The sequence below is a fragment of the Pleurodeles waltl genome, chromosome 8 (genome assembly GCF_031143425.1).
Source record: "Pleurodeles waltl isolate 20211129_DDA chromosome 8, aPleWal1.hap1.20221129, whole genome shotgun sequence".
NCBI lineage: Eukaryota > Metazoa > Chordata > Amphibia > Caudata > Salamandridae > Pleurodeles > Pleurodeles waltl.
Window position 1 is genome coordinate 661897697 of NC_090447.1, and position 21519 is coordinate 661919215.

Genomic DNA, 21519 nt, shown 5'->3' on the forward strand with positions numbered 1-21519 from the left:
ACACCCTCCACTGACCAATCACCTTCTTTGGCAGAGAGGAGGTCGGGGAGATGTTCACTCTCCTCTTCCATGCCGTCATCTATCACAAGGAGCATACTGACCTCAGAACTCTCAAAATTAGGCTTGATTCGGTTGTGGTGGAGAACCCTTAAGGTGTCTAGGGGTCTTGAGGTCCACTAGATAAGTGGCCTCCACCTTCCGCTCCTTGATTTCAAAGGGGCCAGAACAGCAGTCCTGGAGAGCTCTAGACTCTACTGGCTCCATTACCCAAACCTTGTCTCCCGGTGAGACCTCGACCAGAGTGGCCTTCCAGTCATACCACTCCTTCATTACCTCTTCACTGGCCTCAACGTTACTTTGGCCTGCTTCCAGAAACATTGGGTATGGTTGCGGAGGGCCAGCATGTAGCTGACCACATCCTGGGGAAGTGTCTTGGGAGCTTTCTCCCAGTCCTCTTTTGCTATGCTTAGAGGTCCCCTGACAGGGTGACCATAGATGAGCTCAAAGGGGCTGAACCCCACCCCTTTCTGGGGCACCTCCTATAAGCAAAGAGCAGGCATGGCAAAGGACATCCTACTCACTCCTCATGGCCTCAGGTAGGCCAGTGATCATGCCTTTCAGGGCCTTGTTGAATCTCTCAACAAGCCCATTGGATTGAGGATGATAAGGGGTGGTAAACTGGTAGGTCACCCCACACTCATCCCACATGGACTTCATGTACGCAGACATGAGGTTTGTGCCTCCATCAGATACAACTTCCTTAGGGAATCCCACACGGGTAAATATTCCCATTAGGGCTCTGGTCACCACCGATGCAGTCACTCTTCTCAGAGGGATTGTCTCTGGATAGCGGGTGGCATAGTCCACCAAAACCAGAATAAACCTGTTGCCCAAGGCAGTTTTAGGATCCAAGGGACCAGTGACGTTGATGCCCACCCTTTCAAAGGGGGTGCCAATGACGGGGAGTGGCCTTAAGCCTTTTCCCTGTCTTCCCACTAGCCTGGCAGGTGGGGCAGGCCATGCAGAAATGATCTGAGGCTACCCGCATTCTAGGCCAATGAAAGTGGGTGACAAGCCTGGCAAAGGTTTTGTCTTGGCCCAAATGTCCTGCCAGGGGGATGTCGTGAGTCAGACCCAGTAGGATGGCCCGGTAACACTGGGGGACCAACAGCACACGTGCTGCCCCAATGGCAGGAGCCTTAGGCTCACTGTAAAGGAGATCATTCTCCCAGTAGATGTGGTGATCACCAGAGGCTTCACCAGCTGCTTGGGCTGCAGCCTGTTGCCTCAGACCCTCAAGGGTGGGGCATTCCTTCTGTGCTTTGCAAAATTCTGCCCTGGTTGGCCCACTCTTTACTTGCCAGCCAGCAAGCTCACGCCGGTTGCCAAGGTCAGTAATGTCTTCTCTGGTTGGCTCAGGGGCCTCCTCCTCCTCAGGGACCCCGTCCACCACCGTGGGAATATCTGAGGTGGGTTTACCGCGCCTCTTACTCTTCCTCTTTGCAGCCATCTAGGCCATTGTTCCAGGCTCCAGACGCCTTTGATTCCCTTCACGGGCAGCCATGGACCTTGTGGTCATGCAGACCCACACAGGCAAACCTAACATCTCCAGGTGGTCTCTGAGCTCTACCTCTTTCCAGGCAGTATGCTCTAGATCATTGCCTAACAGACAATCTACAGGCATAGAAGGACTCACAGCTACTTTTAGAGTACCAGAGACCCCCCTCCAACTCATATGGAACCAGAGCCACTGATATGTGACTCTTGTGATTGTCAGTGACTATGACCTTGTGGAATGTATTAGGGACTATCAGCTCTGCTGACACCAGCTGACTCTCGACAGTTGTCATACTGTGATCATCAGAGGGTTCACCAGCTGCTTGGGATGCAGCCTGTTGCCTCAGACCCTCAAGGGCGGGGCATTCCTTCTGCGCTTTGCAATATTCTGCCCTGGTTGGCCCACCCTTTACTTGCCAGCCAGCAAGTTCAGGCAGGTTGCCAAGGTCAGTAATGTCCTCCCTGGTTGGCTCAGGGGCCTCCTCCTCCTCAGGGACCCCGTCCACCACCATGGGAATATCTGCGGTGGGTTTACTGTGCCTCTTACCCTTCCTCTTTGCAGCTGTCTGGGCCATTGTTCCACGCTCCAGATGCCCTTGATTCCCTTCCCGGGCAGCCATGGACCTTGTGATCATGCAGACCCACTCAGGCAAACCTAACATCTCCAGGTGGGATCTGAGTTCTACCTCTTTCCAGGCAGTATGCTCTAGATCATTGCCTAATAGACAATCTACAGGCATGGAAGGACTCACAGCTACTTTTAGAGTACCAGAGACCCCCCTCCAACTCATATGGAACCAGAGCCACTGATATGTGACTCTTGTGATTGTCAGGGACTATGACCTTGTGGAATGTATTAGGGACTATCAGCTCTGCTGACACCAGCGGACTCTCGACAGTTGTCATACTGTGATTGTCAGAGGGATCACCAGCTGCTTGGGCTGCAGCCTGTTGCCTCAGACCCTCAAGGGCGGGGCATTCCTTCTGCGCTTTGCAAAATTCTGCCCTGGTTGGCCCACCCTTTACTTGCCAGCCAGCAAGTTCAGGCAGGTTGCCAAGGTCAGTAATGTCCTCCCTGGTTGGCTCAGGGGCCTCCTCCTCCTCCTCAGGGATCCCGTCCACCACCGTGGGAATATCTGAGGTGGGTTTACCGCGCCTCTTACCCTTCCTCTTTGCATCTGTCTGTGCCAATGTTCCAGGCTCCAGATGCCCTTGATTCCCTTCCCGGGCAGCCATGGACCTTGTGGTCATGCAGACCCACTCAGGCAACCCTAACATCTCCAGGTGGGATCTGAGCTCTACCTCTTTCCAGGCAGTATGCTCTAGATCATTGCCTAACAGACAATCTACAGGCATGGAAGGACTCGCAGCTATTTTTAGAGTACCAGAGACCCCCCCCTCCAACTCATATGGAACCAGAGCCACCGATATGTGACTCTTGTGATTGTCAGTGACTAGGACCTTGTGGAATGTATTAGGGACTATCTGCTCTGCTGACACCAGCTGACTCTCGCCAGTTGTCATACTGGCTCCTGTGTCACACAGAGCCTCCACCCTTTGCCCATCAATGGTGACCCACTGCCTATACCTGGAAGTATTGGCAGGCATGTGGGCTTTTGGCACCATCTCCCTATCTCCCAGGGATACTAGGGACACCTCTGTCGATCCCCCAAAGCTTACTGGGACTGTCTCCCCCCGAGCGCTACCCTAGCCAATCCAGGTGTCTGCCCTACAGTGGTGGGCTGTGCTCTCTTGGAACACTGGGAGTCACCCTTAGAGTGTCCATGCTGGTAGCATTGTAAGTATTTGGGGATAAACTTCCCTAACTTCTTATTGAAGAACCCTGGTTTCTTCCCAAACCTAGAAGAGGAATGGTTACCCCCCCCCCCCCCCCTTGGGAATTGTATTGGGGGCCTTTTGAGAGTTCCTTATCTTTACGTTTTTCTCCAACTCTTTCTTCTGTCGGGAACCCTGACCACCTTTGTGGGTGTCCCCACAGATGCCTTTTTGGACACTCTGGTGCTAACCCAGAGGTCCGCCTCCTCAGCAACCTTCCTGGGATCAGTCAGCTTACTGTCTACTAAGTGCTGGTGAAAATCTGTAAAAGAAATACTGAGCATATGCTCTCTCAGATTCAAATCATATAACCCTTTGTAATCATTTACTTTGCTGCCCCGCACCCATCCATTCAGTGCCTTATTGGAGAAATCAAAACAGACTACCCATGTCTGTGTGGAAAGGTTGGTGCTGTCCCTAAACCTCTGACGGACGTTTTCAGGGGTCAGCCCAAACTTGGCCAGTAAGGCGGCTTTCATGGTTGCATAGACATTCTGATCATGTGGATCTAGTGTAAGGAGTGTGTCCCTCCCCTCTGCTGGTACATAAAACCACAAGGCTGCCCCCCATTGCTCCTTAGATGTTCCATGAGCCCTTAGTGCAACTTCATAGGCAGCCAACCACTTGTCAAAGTCATCTCCTACCACAAAACCTGGCACCACATTTTTGGGTATACGAACCTTTCTCACCCCAACAGGTCCTACATGTATGCTGCTACCATCACTGTTGGACTCAGACTGTTTTGCCTTGATCTCCTGCTCCTTGAGACTCAGTTCATGAACCAACAAAAGTTTCTTTTCAGCCAAGGCTCTCAGCTGCTTTTGCTTCTCTCTCTGCCCTCCTTTCCTCCTGTTGAGCTTCAATTTTTAACCTTGCCATGTTCAATTGAAATTCCCTCTCCTCTCTCCTTTCCTCTGCGGTCAGGCCCTGATCAGAGACACTGCTCCCTGGTTTGGCAGGGGGCACAACTGTAGTGGTAACATCATCCACCGATGGCAAAAAATCGTCTGAGGGGCCATCCTCTGGGCCCTCCTCCTCAGCATCTCCCTCTGAATGGGCTTCTGCCCAGGCCCTCCCACCATTTGAAATTCCTCCTTTCTGGAGGCACCTTGGGTGGGTACACCCATATCCCTGCAGAACCCTTTCAGCTGTTTGACAGGATATGTCTCCAACAGGGCTTGGTCAAAATCTTCATTTCCAGCTTGAGACCCAGCCAGAGACATGTTGAGTGAGGATTTGAGTTAGAAAATTGTCAGGAAAAACGAAATTGCAGAAAAAGTTTTAAAACAAATCAAGTTGACCTTCAACTGTGGGTAGGTAGTGAACACTTAGCTACTGAATGTCACTGCACAAATATAAGTCCTATCCTCACCGCATGTTAGAAATTGGGTCTTTGGTTGGCAGTCAGGTTAACCCCTGTCCAAGCACGGACCCTCACTCTAGTCAGGGTAAGCCACACACAATCCAAATTATCCTGTGCCCACCCTATGGTAGCTTTGCACTGAGCAGTCAGGCTTTTAGAATGCAATGTGTAAAGTATTGGTGCAATAAGTCATGCAATAACACAGTATAGCACCACAAAAATCCACCACACAGTGCTTAGAAAAATATATAATATTTATCTGGATACATGCAGGTCAAAACAATTGAAATGCAATAAGTATATGGTGAAATATCACTGTAAAAGTGATATAAAGTGTCTTTAGTCTTTTAAAAGCAATAAATGTCTCTTTCAAGCACAAAGTACCTGGTTTGTGTGCAAAATCTCAACAAAGAACCGCAGAGGAGGAGATGCGTGTAAACAAAGGGGGTGTGCGTCGATTTCTCGGGACGCACAATGCGATGCGTCATTTAGTTTTCACACAGGAACGCTGTACATCGATTTCCGGTGCTCAGTTGTTGATCCTATTAGGGTTGTGGGGTTTTCGGACACCCTGGGGACGATGCGTGGATTTCCGGCACTGACAGGACAAAGTCACAGGGGCTGCGTCGAACCGGTGGGCATTGTGTGGAAATTTCTACTGCACGCCAGCCCTGCGTCGATTCCTCTCTGGAAGTCGGGCTGCGCCGTTCCAGCTCGGCTGTGCATCGATCAAGTGGGCAGTGCGTCAAATTTCCAGTCGCTACGCTGGCACTGCATCGATCTTCTCGTTGTGAAGATGGGCTGCGTCGTTCCGGTTCAGCATGCAGTGAATTTTTCACTGTGGTGCAGGCTGTGCATCATTTCTGGAAGTCTGTGCGTCGATTTTCGCCGTACAGGGAGTCCTCCTTGTAGAGTAGAAGTCTTTTTGGGCCTGAGACTTCAGAGAACAGGAGGCAAGCTCTATCCAAGACGTTGGAGAGCACTTCTCAGCACAGCCAGAGAGGAGCAAGGCAGCAGGGCAACAGCAAGGCAGCAGTCCTTCACAGAAAGCAGTCAGGTGAGTGCTTTGGGCAGCCAGGCAGTTCTTCTGGGCAGGTTGCAGATTCTGGTTCAGGTTCTCTTCACCAGCAAGTGTCTGAGTTGGTAGGGGCAGAGGCCCTGTTTAAATACCTAAATGTGCCTTTGAAGTGGGGGAGACTTTAAAGAGTGGCTTAGAAGTGCACAAGGTCCCCTTTCGGTTCAATCCTTTCTGCCAGGGTCCCAGTAGGGGGTGTGGTAGTCCTTTGTGTGAGGGCAGGCTACTGTCCTTTGACATGCAAGTGTCATACCCTCCTCCCTCCCATCCCAGGAAGACCCATTCAAAATGCAGATGTGTGCAAGTGAGGCTGAGTATCCTGTGTTTGGGGTGTGTCAGAGTGAATGCACAAGGGAGCTGTCAACTAAACCCAGCCAGACGCGCATTGTAAGTCACAGAAGGATTTAGGTGCAGAGAAATACTCACTTTCTAAATGTGGCATTTCTGGAATAATAATATTAAATCTAACTTCACCAGTCATTATGACTTTGCATCACCATTCTGGCCATACTAAATATGACCTTCCTCCTCCTTTCAGATCAGCAGCTACCACTCAAAGAATATATGAGTGAAGCTCCAATGTTAGCCTATGAAGGGAGCAGGCCTCACAGCAGTGTAAAAACTAATTTAGGAGTTTTACGCTACCAACACCTGTAAACTGCATAAGTACATGTCCTGCCTTTTGTCTACACAGCACCCTGCCCTATGGGTTACCTAGGGCATACCTTTTGGGGGTGTCTTATGCAGAAAAATTGGAGTTTTAGGCTTGGAAATTACTTTTAAATGCCAAGTCGAATTGGCAGTGAAACTGCACACAGGCCTTGCAATGGCAGGCCTGAGACAAGGTAAAGGGGCTACTTAAATTGGGTGGCACAAACAGTGCTGCAGGCCCACTAGTAGCATTTAATCTACAGGCCCAGGGAACACATAGTGCACTTTACTAGGGACTTATAATTAAATTAAATAATCCAGTTGGGTATGATCCAATGTTACGATGTTTAAAGGGAGAGAGCATATGCACTTTAGCACTAGTTAGCAGTGGTAGAGTGTGCAGAGTCTTAAAACCAGCAAAAACAGTATCTAAAAAGTGGAGGGAAGCAGGCAAAAAGTTAGGGGTGACCACCCTAAGGCTGTCAGGTCTAACAGGTTGTAACATGGTATAGAGGATTACATGAAGCAGCAGAAGAGAGAATGCCCCACTGGAACAGCCGTGTATTGAATGCTTGTCAATACTGGACGAAAAGAGCCATATGGCAAATATCCATGGGTTTGTGATATTCCATAGTTTAAAATGCTGCACTTCGAAGAAAACATAAATACTCCCTGCAAATGAGGTACTGGACAACGAAAACATTTCGAAATTTGGTCCAAGCTTGGAGATTCTATTTCCTAAGAATGAACAACCAAATATGGTTGCCCTATATATGCTCCTTTCCTATCAGGCTTTGAGGTGTTATTGAAACTCTATGAGTCGTTTAGCTTCCTCTATAATTTGCCAAGAAAGAGAGGTAAATGCCATTTTGGGTGTACTTGGCACAAACCGCATGATGCCACAGAAGGAGCAATTATTACTTTTTTGATCTCATAATGTAAGCAAGGACAGAAATTTGCAAAAATTGAGTCTCGAACCAAGCTCCATTGGCACCAGATTGGCTGCAATTACTTATTCTATTCTATAATCTAGACCTCACTAATGAAAGAAGAAGGGAGCTTTAGAGAAATGGTTATGAGTGAAGAAAAGACAGATTTTACGAAAACAGTAAAGAATATAACGAATTTACGAAAGTCATTTGACTATTCTATCTAAGAAGATATTGGAAGATGTTAAAGACCGTTCAAGAAGCCTTGCAACGGCGGGCACAGGTGATTAGAAGGTGAGGAATATATATGACACGATCATTACAGTAAAAAGAATCCAGTCAGTGTGAATCACGTTCGTGCAACACGTAATTCAGACCAAAGTGTCAAATTGTACCGGTGAGTGCTGAAAGAATAGGGAACGCTGACAGACAAAAATCAGCGAACTTCTTAGAAAGTTGTCAAATATAATGGCATTTCATTGCATATTAGTATTGTTATTACGTTTTTTAAACTCAGATCAACTATTTGTAAGTAAATTAAAATTAAAATGTACATACTGCCAGCTTTCTTCGACTGCTCAGCATTTCATTTTGATCTTTAAAGCTAGCGGTATTGATACTGCCGACTTCCTCTTCTTTCTCTGTAAGCCACGAATCGAATATACACTAAAATATAAAAGAATAACTCAGCCTTTGGTTAAAAACAATAAACGTTATTTATCACTCATTACTTCATTATAAGACAGAAAAAGCCCTGAAAGTGTCACGTACCTGTTCATCGGTAAAATGTTGCCACTTGAGAAGAGTATCTTGCAGAAGTACCCATCGTTCTTCTGTCCATCTGCAAATGGTTGCCCACCTATCCCCTAGATGCTAGAAGAAAACAACCCAAACAATGCTATTAGAAAGTATATGTCTAAATATTAACTATAATTAACATTTTGCAATAACCTTCTTATCAATGAGGATATTCTGCAACTTTTGGTTTCTGCCACTGACGGTTCAGTTGTATTTTCCCTGTTAATAAATTTGTTCTGGTTGAAATACCTACATAAATTCAACCTGCAAAGGTCTACTGTAAAGTAATGCAATAAAATGTGTCATATAACCTACAGAGACATTGCTCTTAATAAATTACTTGAGACTATCTGAACAAGTATTCTTCCAGACCCAACTATACAGTCATCCCAACTGTTTTGGAGGCCTCACCTCATTGTACAGTCACATGCATCTACCTCCATAAGACAAATTAATCTGCTCTTTGGATCTAAAATAATAACTCCATTCGTCCATTATTAGTAAAACAATGTTTAAGACATTTTATCTATAAAACGTCAAAACAGAAAATAAAATCACCAACAATTAAATCAAATATTGTTTAACAGTGACACAAAACGAGTCAACTTGATTTTAGCGTCTAACAAGAACATATTTTTCTGAAAGATCAATGGCTGTTTGCCTTGTGGGATAAGAATACTTCATAAAAACTGGCATTCATAACTTTCTCCAAATGGCCAAGAGTAAAGTAGGAGTGGGCAATAAATTATTTTCCGCCAGCGTATTGGCAGAATTTTGGGCACTCCGCGTTTTGCTTTTAATGAGGAACTCTAGGTAAATTCTGCCAACCGGCATATCATTAATTTTTTTCTTGTGTGCGGAGCGCATACGGTAAGTTGGTAAGCGCAAGCAAGCATCTGTGTGCCCCAGTGCAATTTTTGGGTGGGTCCCAGGAGAGCACCCAGTGAGATTTCACAATGTGGGCTGTTGCGGATGAGAAAGCTGCTGCTTAAGTAGAAAAACTAACTCAAGCAGCAGTGCCCTCTGTCACGCTGTGTGGTGGCATTTGAGCTGATTTTTCAGCGTGGAACAAACTCCGGACACTAAAAATCAGTGTGAGCTGTGCGACATGCCCCTTTCCACTCACTCTCAGAGCACAGTTTTCATGCAACTCTGCAGAATTCCACATGGTGAAACTTGGCAAGTTCTGCTCAAACCCAGAATAAAGGGCAGTCGATTATAACGTTATAGAACATTTGAGGACATATTTGCTAAAGGTTCTCGCATTGATGGGCAGCAAGACAAGTTGCTGTGTTTCTTTGTGCGAACAGGAGAGAGCTCAACAGCACCATACCTACTAAGATATGACTCTTCAGCTCTCTCCCTACCCTGGCACACTTGAGGACACCTAGTGCTAACACAAGCATCAGTGCACCATGCTGCAAGGATGCCTGTGTTACATGCTTGATTGCTTTTGTGCAGAACGGAATATCTTCCTGCACAAAAACAATCTAAAGAGGCAATTTCATCTCCCTACGTGTGATGCAGAATGCATCATGCATAGAAAGGGGAAGTAAACATATTTCTAGTTATGCCGTGTTCAGGGTGGTATACCAGTTGGGTGCACTATCAGGTTTAGTGAATTCAGTAAATCTGGGACTGCATCAAATTCTATGGGTGGATGCACAGAAATACCCTTGCTCCACCCATGGACTACCTTCCACATTGAAATGTAATGCAATGCAGCTCAAGCCACTATGATGCGTTACATTTACTCACAAAGTCAGAGAAGGTGGCACAAATTACCTATGGCTTAGCTTTGTAAACCTTATTTAAGCCATTAATGCTGCCTTGCATCACCTCGAACAACACAATGATAATATAAAGACTTGATAAATCTTGGGCCCAGAATTAAATGTGCAGAGACACATTTAATCTTTTGCCTACTCTTGGGAACAGAAAATAGATATACCAAAAACTGGGTGATATCTAAAACAAAATTTCAACACCTCAAAACATCATTTTTGGTCCAAATGTCCAAGGATGTATGGGAAAACATTTTCATTTCCTAACGATAATAGGATGATGGAAATAGAAGACATACTTAATAGATATTTATGGTCCTTTGTAAAAGCCAAACATCATGCATAACTAAATTGGTGGGAAAGAGTTCTCAGTTTGTTATAATTACCTGCCACATGGGATTACTTTAAAGTTTCCTTATATGTTTTAATGATTAAGTTGTTTTAATGATGGATTTGTTCAGTCTCTCTCACAACCATGAGCCAAATTCCAACAAAGATAAGACATTCTATTGGGTTTCATGTAAAACTATAACCACCCAAAAACCTGAGTTGCGTTTCTTCAATGTAGTGGGGGAAAGAATGAACCCAGGGTCAGATTTACAAATCTTTTGTACTGGGTTGGAATCATAAAAGTGACGCAAATCAATGCAAAACATTTTTGTTGGATTTATTTTCCAGCACTTTTGTAATGCCTAAATGTAATCAAAAGGAAAAACAACAAGATGATGGATGGTATGCTTGAATTCATCTCAGCCACTGTCAATCGCTCTGGCCAAATCCCATTTCATTGTTTTTTGCCAAGCATGACACCTCAGTTAGGCCAGCCATATGCAAATCAGTCTTCATCCTCTTCCTTATTGGACCAGGCCAGCCTGAACTGCCAGGCCAGGTTCTCTCTGAGCCAGAACACAAGCAATCAATGCCACGCTAGTCAGGGATTGCCACTGAAAATTGGATTTTGTAATCACTGCAAAGTAAATTAATTCATTGACTTCCAACCACTCTTCCTTCAATAACTGATTCTAGAATTCAAAGAACAAACTGTGAAATCCTGTTATCTCCTGGAATAGCTGTTTGACTACATGCAAATATATACCCTGCAAATTAAGCTAACGGTCAATTACTACAATGAAAGTGTCTCAAACAGGATCTTTTTACAAAGAAACACGTTTTCAACTTACCGCGTGCAATACTTAAAAATGCAATACAATTCAATGTCCTTTCCCTCAGCAATTTAGAACAACACTACATATTTGGTGTAGAATGGTAGCGGATTTGTTGATGTAATTTATTTTCATCCTTGATTGGTCTTGACAAAGGGCATAAACCAGTGAAACAGACTTCTCATTTGGAAGATACCCCTACATATCAGATACATCCATCATGCTTTCTTGAAGGCTTACCACCATGTGCTGACCACAAGCCTACTCAAAATAATGGTTCACTACTTTTTAACAAGAAAGTATCGATCTTCTCCCTTTAAGACTATGGTAACATTATACTTGCATAACTGATTTGAATTGCTAGTCTAATGATCAGAGAAATATCTTTTCATGATTTACTTATAGAAGCAAATACATTGTTGAACACCACAGATTTTCGAAAATGGATCCTTTGATGTGCAAAGTAATAACATGTGCCAAGTTGTTTCCAAGCTATTAGTAACACAGGTAAATTTAAAGCCCGTGGGCCATTCCCTTTAAGTGTCATAGTACTGACACACAAAGAAAATTGTTGATACTTAAATCGATTCCTGTCTTTCAAAGAAGAGGAAATGTTTCATTATAGGCCATAAGTCAAAGAATGGCTACTTCAGAATGATATGGATTCACAAATAACTTGGATTAGTCATTAAAGAGTGGTCAGAGAATTTCTGGACTTGGTACCCAGCACATCCAGTTATTGAGTACCATACATTTGCCATTTGAAAGAGCATTGGGCAATCAATTAAAATGGGCAGATAAAAGATGTACTAGGCTTTCTTGCTTTCTAAACATTTAGGGGGTCTTATGCTTGAGCCCCTAATAATCATCATTTTTTTCCTCTAAGAGGGAAAGGAGGGATTTTCAATGACTATTTCACATAGTCAGTTTTATACAAGATTTAACATATCATGGTGGCCTGGGTTTAGTAATTCAGCTTTACAAAGTTAAAGTCTTAAATGCAATCTTGAAGTAGAAATGTTCCTTCTCACATCTAAAAAGGTAGCATGTATTTACAAACTTATGTTTACACTAGCAACCAAAATCAGGTAAGTAAACAGTCATAGAATAGTACAAACAGTAGAAAATACAATGGATTGCAATGGGCCTAGGGGCAACACAAACCATAAACTAAAATAGTGGAATGCAAATGTCGAATTTCCCCCCTAGGCAAGTGTAGTGTGTAGAGGGGTGCTGAAGTGTAGGAAAACGCCTATGGTAAGTAAAGTACCCCACCCCAGAGCCCAGGAAAGCAGGAGTAAAGTACAGCAAGTTTCCTTAGGACACACTACAAGTTGTGATAAAGGATTTTGCAAGAACCACACAAGACTGCAAGCAACAAACAATGGATTCCTGGACCTGAAGACTTGTGGAGAGAGGAGACCAAGTCCAGAAGTCGAAGAAGAGTCCAGGAAGGACAGGAGCCCCAGCCAACTTAGAAGAAGGTGCAAAAGTGAATTCTCCGGTCAGAAGAAAAATACAAAAGTGCACCAAAGAAGATGGCTGTGGGTTCCTGCATGGTGCAGGAGATGTCCCACGTCGAGTTGTTGGATGCAGGCTGTTTGCGTCGCTGGATTCAGCCAACAAGCCTTGGTTCAAGCAAGTACGTGGTTTGCATCAAAGAGGAGCTGCCTGGACCCAGGAGGGACCTTGAGGTATCAACTCAGTTTGAGGAGACAGAGGGGGCTCTCAGCACTTCAGAGAGACCTCAGAAGACCAGGAAGCACCCACGGGAGTCCCGGGACACGGGGACAAAGAAGATGCAAAGTGCAGTCATCGCAGCACTACACTGGAAGGTCCCACGCTGCCGGAGAACAACTCAGGTAGCTGTGCATCTCAGGATGGAGTGCTGAGGACTTGGGCTACGCTGTGCACAAAGAACTTTTGGAAGTGCACAGAAGCCCAAGGAGCTGCAGAAGACGTGGTTCACAGGGTTACTGTCGCAGCATGAGGAGGCAAGTTCTTACCGCCACCAAATTTGGACAGCTGGAACTTTGGACAGTCTGGGTCACTTCGGTCCACTACCTGTGTTCCAGGGAGCATGCTCGTCATCAGGAGAGGAGTCCCAGAGTACCGGTTGTCATTGCAGTAGCATGCCTGCAGAAGCAGGGAAGTGACTCCGTCGCTCCATGGGAGATTCCAATTTTTTTTCTGGTGCAGGGTGAAGACAGACAGTCCTCAGAGCCTGAGGAATCTTACAAACGGAATCTGAGGAAACACCCAGAGGAGAGACCCTAAATAGCCCTAAGAGGGGGATTGGCTAGCTGCCCAGGCATGCACCTATCAGGAGGGGTCTCTGATGTCACCTGCTGGCACTGGCCACTCAGAGGTCTCTAGAGGGTCCCCGCACCTTGGAATCCAAGATGGCTAAGGCCAGGAACACTCTGGAGGAGTTCTGGGCACCACCTCTGGGGTGGTGATGGAGAGTGGTCACTCCCCTTTCCTTTGTCCAGTTTAGCACCACAGCAGGGACTGGGGGTTCATGAACCGGTGTAGACTGGATTATGCAAGGAGGGCACAGTTTGTGCCCTTCAAAGCATTTCCAGAGGCTCTGGGAGGCTACCCCTCATATGCCTGTAACACCTATTTCCAATTGTAACACCCCTCTCCTAAAGGAAATGCATTGTTCTGCCTTCCTGGGATTGAGCTGCTCAACCCCAAGGAGGGCAGAAACCTGTCTCTGAGGTGGCAGCTGCTGGGGCTGCAGTGGAAACCTCAGAGAGCTGGTTTGGCAGTACTGGGGGTCCATGGTGGAGCCCGCAGGGTGCATGGGATTGGCCCCCCAATACCAGATTTGGATTGGTCAATTCCATGATCCTAGAGACCTCACCTGGTCATTTTCGGAGTTACCATTGTGAAGCTACATGTATGTATTGACATATATGTAGTGCATGCTTAGAATGGTATCCCCGCACTAACCAAGTCTGGGGAATTGGCCCTGGACGACGTGGGGCACCTTTGCTAGTGCAAGGGTGCCCTCACACACAGTAACTTTGCACCTAGGCTTCAGTAAGTTAAGGTTAGAAATATAGGTGACTTATAAGTTACTTAGGGGATCATCATGACCCTGGCGGTCGGAGCTAATGTGGCGGTAGTACCGCCAACAAGCTGGCGGTATTTACCAACACATTGTGACATTGGCGGGTTAGCTGAAGCCAATCTGCCAATGTACCACCCCGACCGCCATGGCGGTATCAGCCGCCGGGCTGGAGATAAGAATCTCCAGCCCGGCGGCTGCTATTGTGCCACCGCCGGTATCATGACCCTGCCTACTGCCATGGTTTCCGTGGCGTTCGTAACACCACGAAAACCATGGTGGTAGGCCCCATCAATGACAGGGAATTCCTTCCCTATCACTGATAAGAGGCCCCCTCCCCCCAACACTCCCCAGGCACCCCTCACTCCCCCATCCACGTTCTTCCTCCCTTCCAACCTCCCCCAAACACACACACGCAGACACACACTCATCCACACAGACATACACCCATACATACACACATGCATTCATTTATTCATGCACACATCCGCATACACATCCAAACGTACAGGCAGACAAGCATTCACATTGCCATTCATACACGCACTCACACACATTCGACCGCATTCACACACCTTCATACACGCATGCAAACAACACTAAACACACACTTGCATTCACACACTCACACATACATGTACACACCCCCACACACATACACAACACCCCTCACCCCTGTTGGAAACCCGACTTACCTGTATCCATGGGGTCTTCCGGCAGGGAACAGGATGGGGCACTGCTCCTACCAGCAGGGCCCACTAGCAGAACACCACCAGGCTGTATTATTGGTCAGAATATGACTGGCAGCAGACTACCGGTGTGGTGCTGCTGGTGGTAGCAGCACTACCTTACCACCATCCGCCATTATGGCCAGAGCCAGATTTCTGCCCTTCTTGTGGCGGAAATCTGGCTGTGGTCCTAATTCCGCGAATGGATGGTAGCTGCGGTGACGGTCTTTTGGCGGCCGTCGCCGCGGCGGTAGGCGGTTTTTACCACCATTGTTATAATGAGGGCCTTAGTGTAGTGAAAAATGGCTGCGAAATATTGTGTGCACTATTTCACTCAGGCTGCAGTGGCAGTCCTGATGCAAGGTTTGTATGAGCTCCTTATGGGTGGCAAAAGAAATGCTGCAGCCCATAAGGATCTCCAGCAACCTCAATGCCCTGTGTACCAAGGTACCATATACTAAGGACTTCTAAGGGGGGTCCAGTGTGCCAATCAGAATTGGAATATGGAGTCACTAAAGTGTAGTGACAAATTTTGTAAGTAGAGAGAGCATAAGCACTGGAGTTCTGGTTAGCAGAACTTTAGTGACACAGTCAAGCATACTGACAACACACATAGGTCACAAACTGAGTACTGGGGTCCCGGCTAGCAGGATCCCAGTGAGAAAGTAAAAACACACTGACAAACACTAATTTAACAGGCCAAAAATGGGCTAACCATGCTCGAAAGAGGCTACTTTCTCACACTGGCAAAGACAATAAGAAAATGGCACTGTGACTTAATTTTATGGCCGATTTAGGCATCTACACTGCAAGCAGTAAAGGCATAAATGGGCAATTGAAATGCTGCTGTATTAGTGAGGTACATCCATCTAAGAGCAGGAGCACAGACAGGGTAAGGTTATACATCATGTTGCATCTGCTGTTCAAGAAAAGGATTATTTGCTATAACTATCCTGAAAGAGCCATGACCGTGTAGACAGCCCATGCCAGCAAGAGACATTCATAAAAAATATAGATAGATATTTTCACACCAAAATACTGCTTAATCCTACCGTTATATCCAATACAAGTGCTTTTTGTAAACCACTATGATTTTTTCCTCATACAATTTTATTATATACAAAACTCATAAAAAATGAAAAAATTGGAATTACTACATCAACATCGATTTAATTTTGTACTGTGTTTCCGAAAAGCAGGAATTAATGCTTATTTCTGACTGCAACCAATCATAACTATTGTTACGTAATTTAAGAAAAGCGACACATAAATGGGGCACATTAACCAATCAATAGAATACTGCATCTAAGTAGAGAGGTGTGTACAATATTTTCATATAAAACTGAACATTCCTGTGTGTGCACCAAAGTGTTATTGAAAAAGACTACAATGTAAGGAAAAATGTTGCTACAATTGGGAAATACACCTTATTTCATGGATATATTACAAATAAATTCCCTTCTGTCTTTTGATGGAAACAGGTCTGTAATTTAGACAAATTAATATTTTAAACACTGATTATCTCACAAAAATATAAACAAAGGAGCTTTTTCTACTTCTCCAAGTATTTCTACAATATCTTATCTAAAATAAGAATGTTCAAATTGTAATTATCTTTCTGAAGATACCAAGCATGTATAAATGTCCTGTACACTTAAATTCATATTATTAAAGTCATAGGTAACTGAATATCTAATATTTGAAGACGTTTTATGAAACCTGCAAAGAAGAAATTTGAAACTCAAATAAATCCAATAGAAAAAAAGCACTTGGAAATGCAATACGGTTGTCCTTTACACGCCTATATTCTTGCCAACATATGGAATGGACATTGTTCATATGGAATAGACAGTGTAACAGTAATATACGTGTAACACTAACAAATAGTTAAAATGCTGCCACCTAAAAGTGGTGTGCACATATTTGCAAAAGAAAGTCAGTTAAAAAAAAAGACCCAAAGCAAAAATAATTCGAAACATAATAAAAGCAGAAAAGAAAAGAGAGGTGTGTCTTACCAACCGTAAAACTGACATGGACTACTTTCTAAGTGACTATACACAGGTGCAAGAGCAAAACGGTATTATTTACAGTAAAGAAACCCAATTTCTGAAGTGGGCTGACCAATTGTCCTATGCTGTAGAACAGTGGTTCCAAACCTGTGGTCTGAGGACCCCTAGGGGTCCGCAAAGCCTCCTCAGGGTCTGCGACTGCTTAGAAAATTAAATAATATTAACAGATTAGGTCACCAACTTTCAGTAATGATTCAGTAGGGGGTCCCCAGATTCCAATAAAGATTCAGTGGGGGTCCCCAGGCTCAAGTAATGATGAAGTGGGGGCCTACAGAAGTCAAAAGGTTGGGAACCACTGCTGTAGAATGTGGTGGGCAGAAGCAAAATGTGAATGACACTTGAACAGGCCAATGGTTGAAAAAGGCTGACTGAAAACACCCCCGTGTGTATGCATGCATATATTTTTTATGTTTTTTGCAAAACAATTGACTGGTGAAACCACTAAAGCTGTTTCTAGGCCAGACGTAAATGCACTGGTAGAAGACGCCAAACTGAATACACTTTCAATATTTATACCATAGAAATGGTGTAGATTTGAAAAGACCTAATAGAAAAAAATAACTAGACTGCAAAAGTCATGTTTTCTAAACCAAAAGTGCGTGCCCTGGAAACAGATGGGTAGTCTGTAGAGTGTTGGGAATAGAGAACCAAATAACCAAGGGTAGCAAAGCCAGATGCATTCAGCAAATAATTCCATAAACACATAAAAAACCTGAAAGAGTCATTTCAAAATGATTGCATTAACTACTTCCAGTTAGTATTAAAGGAATCCAAAGGTTATATCAATTAGAGTGAGCAAATCTATAAATCTCAAAACATGCCTGGTGTTAATGACACATACTCAGTGTGAAATAGCATACAATTGAAAAACAATTAATATGATACATAGTGTTTTCAATACAACAACAGTTACGACTAAAGGATCCTAGAGTCCCAGTAAAGGCACATATATGAACATATAGCCACATAATTGTATATATGAGTACACATGATTATGGCCTTTGTCAGTGGGGAATCCTCCCAAAGTACATTAAGTAGTCTTTGCCTTCCTTGTAATGGACAGACTGTAATTTGATAATGAAGAAGGCGGCTAATGTGGACGTTTTGTCTACGTTTTAATTTCATTGGTCAAAGAGTATATGACACCATCCTCAAGACTAGGGGCTGGTTTAGAGTTTGGCGGATGGTTTTGCCCGTCCGCCGAACTTCTGATGTCCGAGGTTGCCACCATAGTGGCTACCTCCCTGCTGGGCCCATTACGAGTTTCCATCCACCAGCCTAGCAGAAAACACCCTACAGCAACGCTCCAGCTCATAATCGAGCCAGCAGGATTGCTGTAGGATGCAGGGTGCACCAGCACCCTTGCAATGTTCACTGTTCGCAAAGCAGACAGTGAACATTGCGATGGAACTGGATACCGGGGCCCCTGAAATGCCCATGTTAAGTGCATGGGCAGTGTTACCTCCATGGAATTGCTGGCGGAGAACAAAGTCATAATCCCCAGGGCAGCATGGGTTGCTGCGCTCCCCCGGTGGATTGGGAGCACCGCAACTCCCAAGACAACTAATCATAGCGGTGCTGGCAGTCTGACTATGGCACGAACACCACCATGAGTCTGGTGGTCAGGAGACCGCCAGACTCGTAATGACCGCCTAAGTGTCCAATGTACACAAATGGACAACACTATATTTGGATCCAATTAATATTGTGGGTTGGAAATGGATAAAAAATACCTCCAAGTAGAGGTACACACAGTATTACAGTCAGTTTGAGATTCACTATTAATTTAAGAGTGAAACGTGTACACATGAAAACCAACACCTGTGCCACTGTTTTGCTTTTAACTAATCAGTGGAACTGGTTCTTCATCAAACTAAAACCCCAAATTCAAGACAGATATGCAAAAGCAATGCAAACAGTTACTAAGTCTTTGGCATAAAGAAGGAGACAGAAGAATGAAGACTGAAGAGAAGGTAAGACTCACTCCCATCAGTGCCACTACAGAACCCTGTTTAGTAAGCACAATCAATAGCAAGCCACAAGATCAATTCCCTTAACAATCAGCATGCCACCTAGGAGTGTGACATGATTTGTGTTAATCCACTGGTGTATTCGAATAAAATCTGAGGTTGTAACAAGCCGAAAAACTCAGCAGAAGAGAAAAAACACCCTGCCCACTGGGCCTATCAGCTTTTCTCCATTTTATGTAAAATGCTCAGGCCTAGAGAAGTGCAGAGAAAGAAAACTGCACCATTTCTCCTTACCTAACAGATATTTGTACAATATAGGTAGATACATTTCCTATATGCTCCTGTTGAAAACGGTCTACTTAAATTTCAATCATTGAAGCATCCACAACCACAGACCTTCTCATCAACAGATTTTACTTAACAAATTATTACAATATTTATTTTTGCATTGGGGTGTGGCCAAAATGGCGCTGAGTGCAGTTGTACTGGCATGGGACTCTGAGCTAAATTGCCCATCTGTTAACATCCTGATCTGGTGAAGCCCACCGGAGACCACACTGCCTGGTGGGGACCCCGGGGTGCGGCTGGAGGTTGATTGGGGCTCACTTCCCTGGAAAAAGATGACAGAGCCACGAGTCACATGCACATGCCTCACCTGTGAGGAGGAGGCAGGATGGCTTTTGCGTCTCCCTGAGCCTGCAGTCTTCAACGGCGATCAGGCTGCACCCTAAAGGCCACCTCAGAACGTCAGGGGGAGAAGAGCGACGGATCCCCCAGACAGGGCCCATAAAAGAGCAGAATAACACAGCGGAGTGTGCTGGCCCCATGACCGCAAAAAGCAGGGTTAAAGACGAGCCGAGTGAGGGCACTTCTAAGCAGAATCCCACCCAAGAGGAGCACACAGGATCCATCAATACCTGGCTGCAAGCAGGCACGGCATTGGCCAGAAGGAATATTGAGGTGAGGTTCTGGTTGCCCCCAATGAATTACCCAGTTGGGATGATGGAGCGGTGCCTCTAAATAAGGTGCGAGGTGGTCATCGGAATGGGGGAGCTGGGCAGCCTCCCCTCCCCCTGAACCCCATTCCAGCCTGATCACGTCTGGTTCAGGAGAGGTGGTGGACCAGACTGTTGCTGAGTAGGGTTTTGGCTGCCCAGAGAGGGCACGTAGAGTGCAATAGTGGAGAACTATGCTGAGCAGTGGGCCCTGACACTCCAGGTGCCTTGAGGAGGGTCCACTCTGGCCCCTAACAGCCAGACACATAGTGAAACCAGGGAGAATCCTTAAGCTACACATAGCACCACAGTAGCCAGAAACATACGTGGAGAGGGCCTGAAAACAGAAAAGCATGGAATCAGTTGGAACTGTGAATCATTGCACAAAAAGACCTGTGCTGTTTTATTCTTATGATCTCTGGAGACAACTCAGCTGGGTCAAAGACGAGCCAAGTGTGGGAACTGTTAAGCAAAATCCCACCCAAGAAGAGCACACAGGATCCATCAATACCTCGCTGCAAGTAGGCACTGAGTTGGCCAGACAGAATATTGAGGCGAGGTTCTGGTTGCCCCCAATGAATGACTCTGACTGGATGATGGAGGGGTGCCTGTAAATAAGGTGCGAGGGCCTGGGAAGTCCTCATGCTGCTGGTGGTCATCGGAAAGGGGGAGCTAGGAAGCCTCCCCCTTGTGCCCCATTTGAGCTCGATCACATCTGGTTCAGGAGAGGTAATGGACCAGACTGCTGTTGAGTGGGCTTGAGCTGTCCACAGGAGGCACCTAGAGTGCAATGGTGGAGAACTATGCTGAGCAGTGGTCCCTGACACCCCAGAGTGGTGCCTTGAGGAGGGTCCACTCTGGCCCGTAACAGCCTGATGCATAGTGGAACCAGGGAGAACCCTTAAGCTACACAGGCACCATAGTTGCCAGAAACGTGTGGAGAGGGCCTGGAAACAGAAAAGCACAGAATCAGTGGGAACAGTGAACCATGGCACAAAAAGACCTGTGTTTTTTATTCTTATGGTCTCTGGAGACAACTCTTCACTGGAAGTGAAGGGGATCTTTTGGCCAGCGAAAGTGCAGTGTCCCCCTTTACCACCTCACCATGATGTAAACCTGTGATTGCTGGCTGTCTTATCAGGGTCCGGCGTAAGGTCCCTAAACCTCTGCCATTCATGATAGACATGCCGATGGACCCCCCTCCAATTGATCCAATCCGCCAGCTAGAAGCAACCTTGAAGAAACACATGGGGATGTTTGACAAAATCTTATAAGCCACTTATGACTTGAAAACTGCAACGGATGCTCAACTTTAGGTGATACAGTTGGAGACCTTGAAGGCAGGCCATGCCAAACTGGTTGATAAAATTGATAAGGCAGAATCCTTCCTGACAATGACGTGGCCTACCATGATGTCAATGCAAGATCACCTGAAGACCCACAGGCGGATGTATGGGACCTGAGGGAGCGAATGTAAGATGGAGAAGGGTGAACCCCACGGTACAACATCCACTTTCTGGGTTTC

The 21519-nt window shown here is 45.5% G+C and overlaps 1 protein-coding gene across 4 annotated transcripts in view; it reads right to left on the reverse strand.

The window, feature by feature from the left end:
- The window catches only part of DMD (dystrophin), a 6960831-nt gene that overhangs the window by 5357825 nt on the left and 1581487 nt on the right, over positions 1-21519 (reverse strand). For all 4 annotated transcript variants that reach the window (XM_069204753.1, XM_069204754.1, XM_069204752.1 and 1 more), the window contains 2 exons: positions 8183-8284; positions 7970-8077 (listed from right to left, as the gene is read on the reverse strand). In XM_069204753.1, the coding sequence (XP_069060854.1) occupies positions 7970-8077; positions 8183-8284 (210 nt within the window). The remainder of the gene's footprint in view (positions 1-7969; positions 8078-8182; positions 8285-21519) is intronic.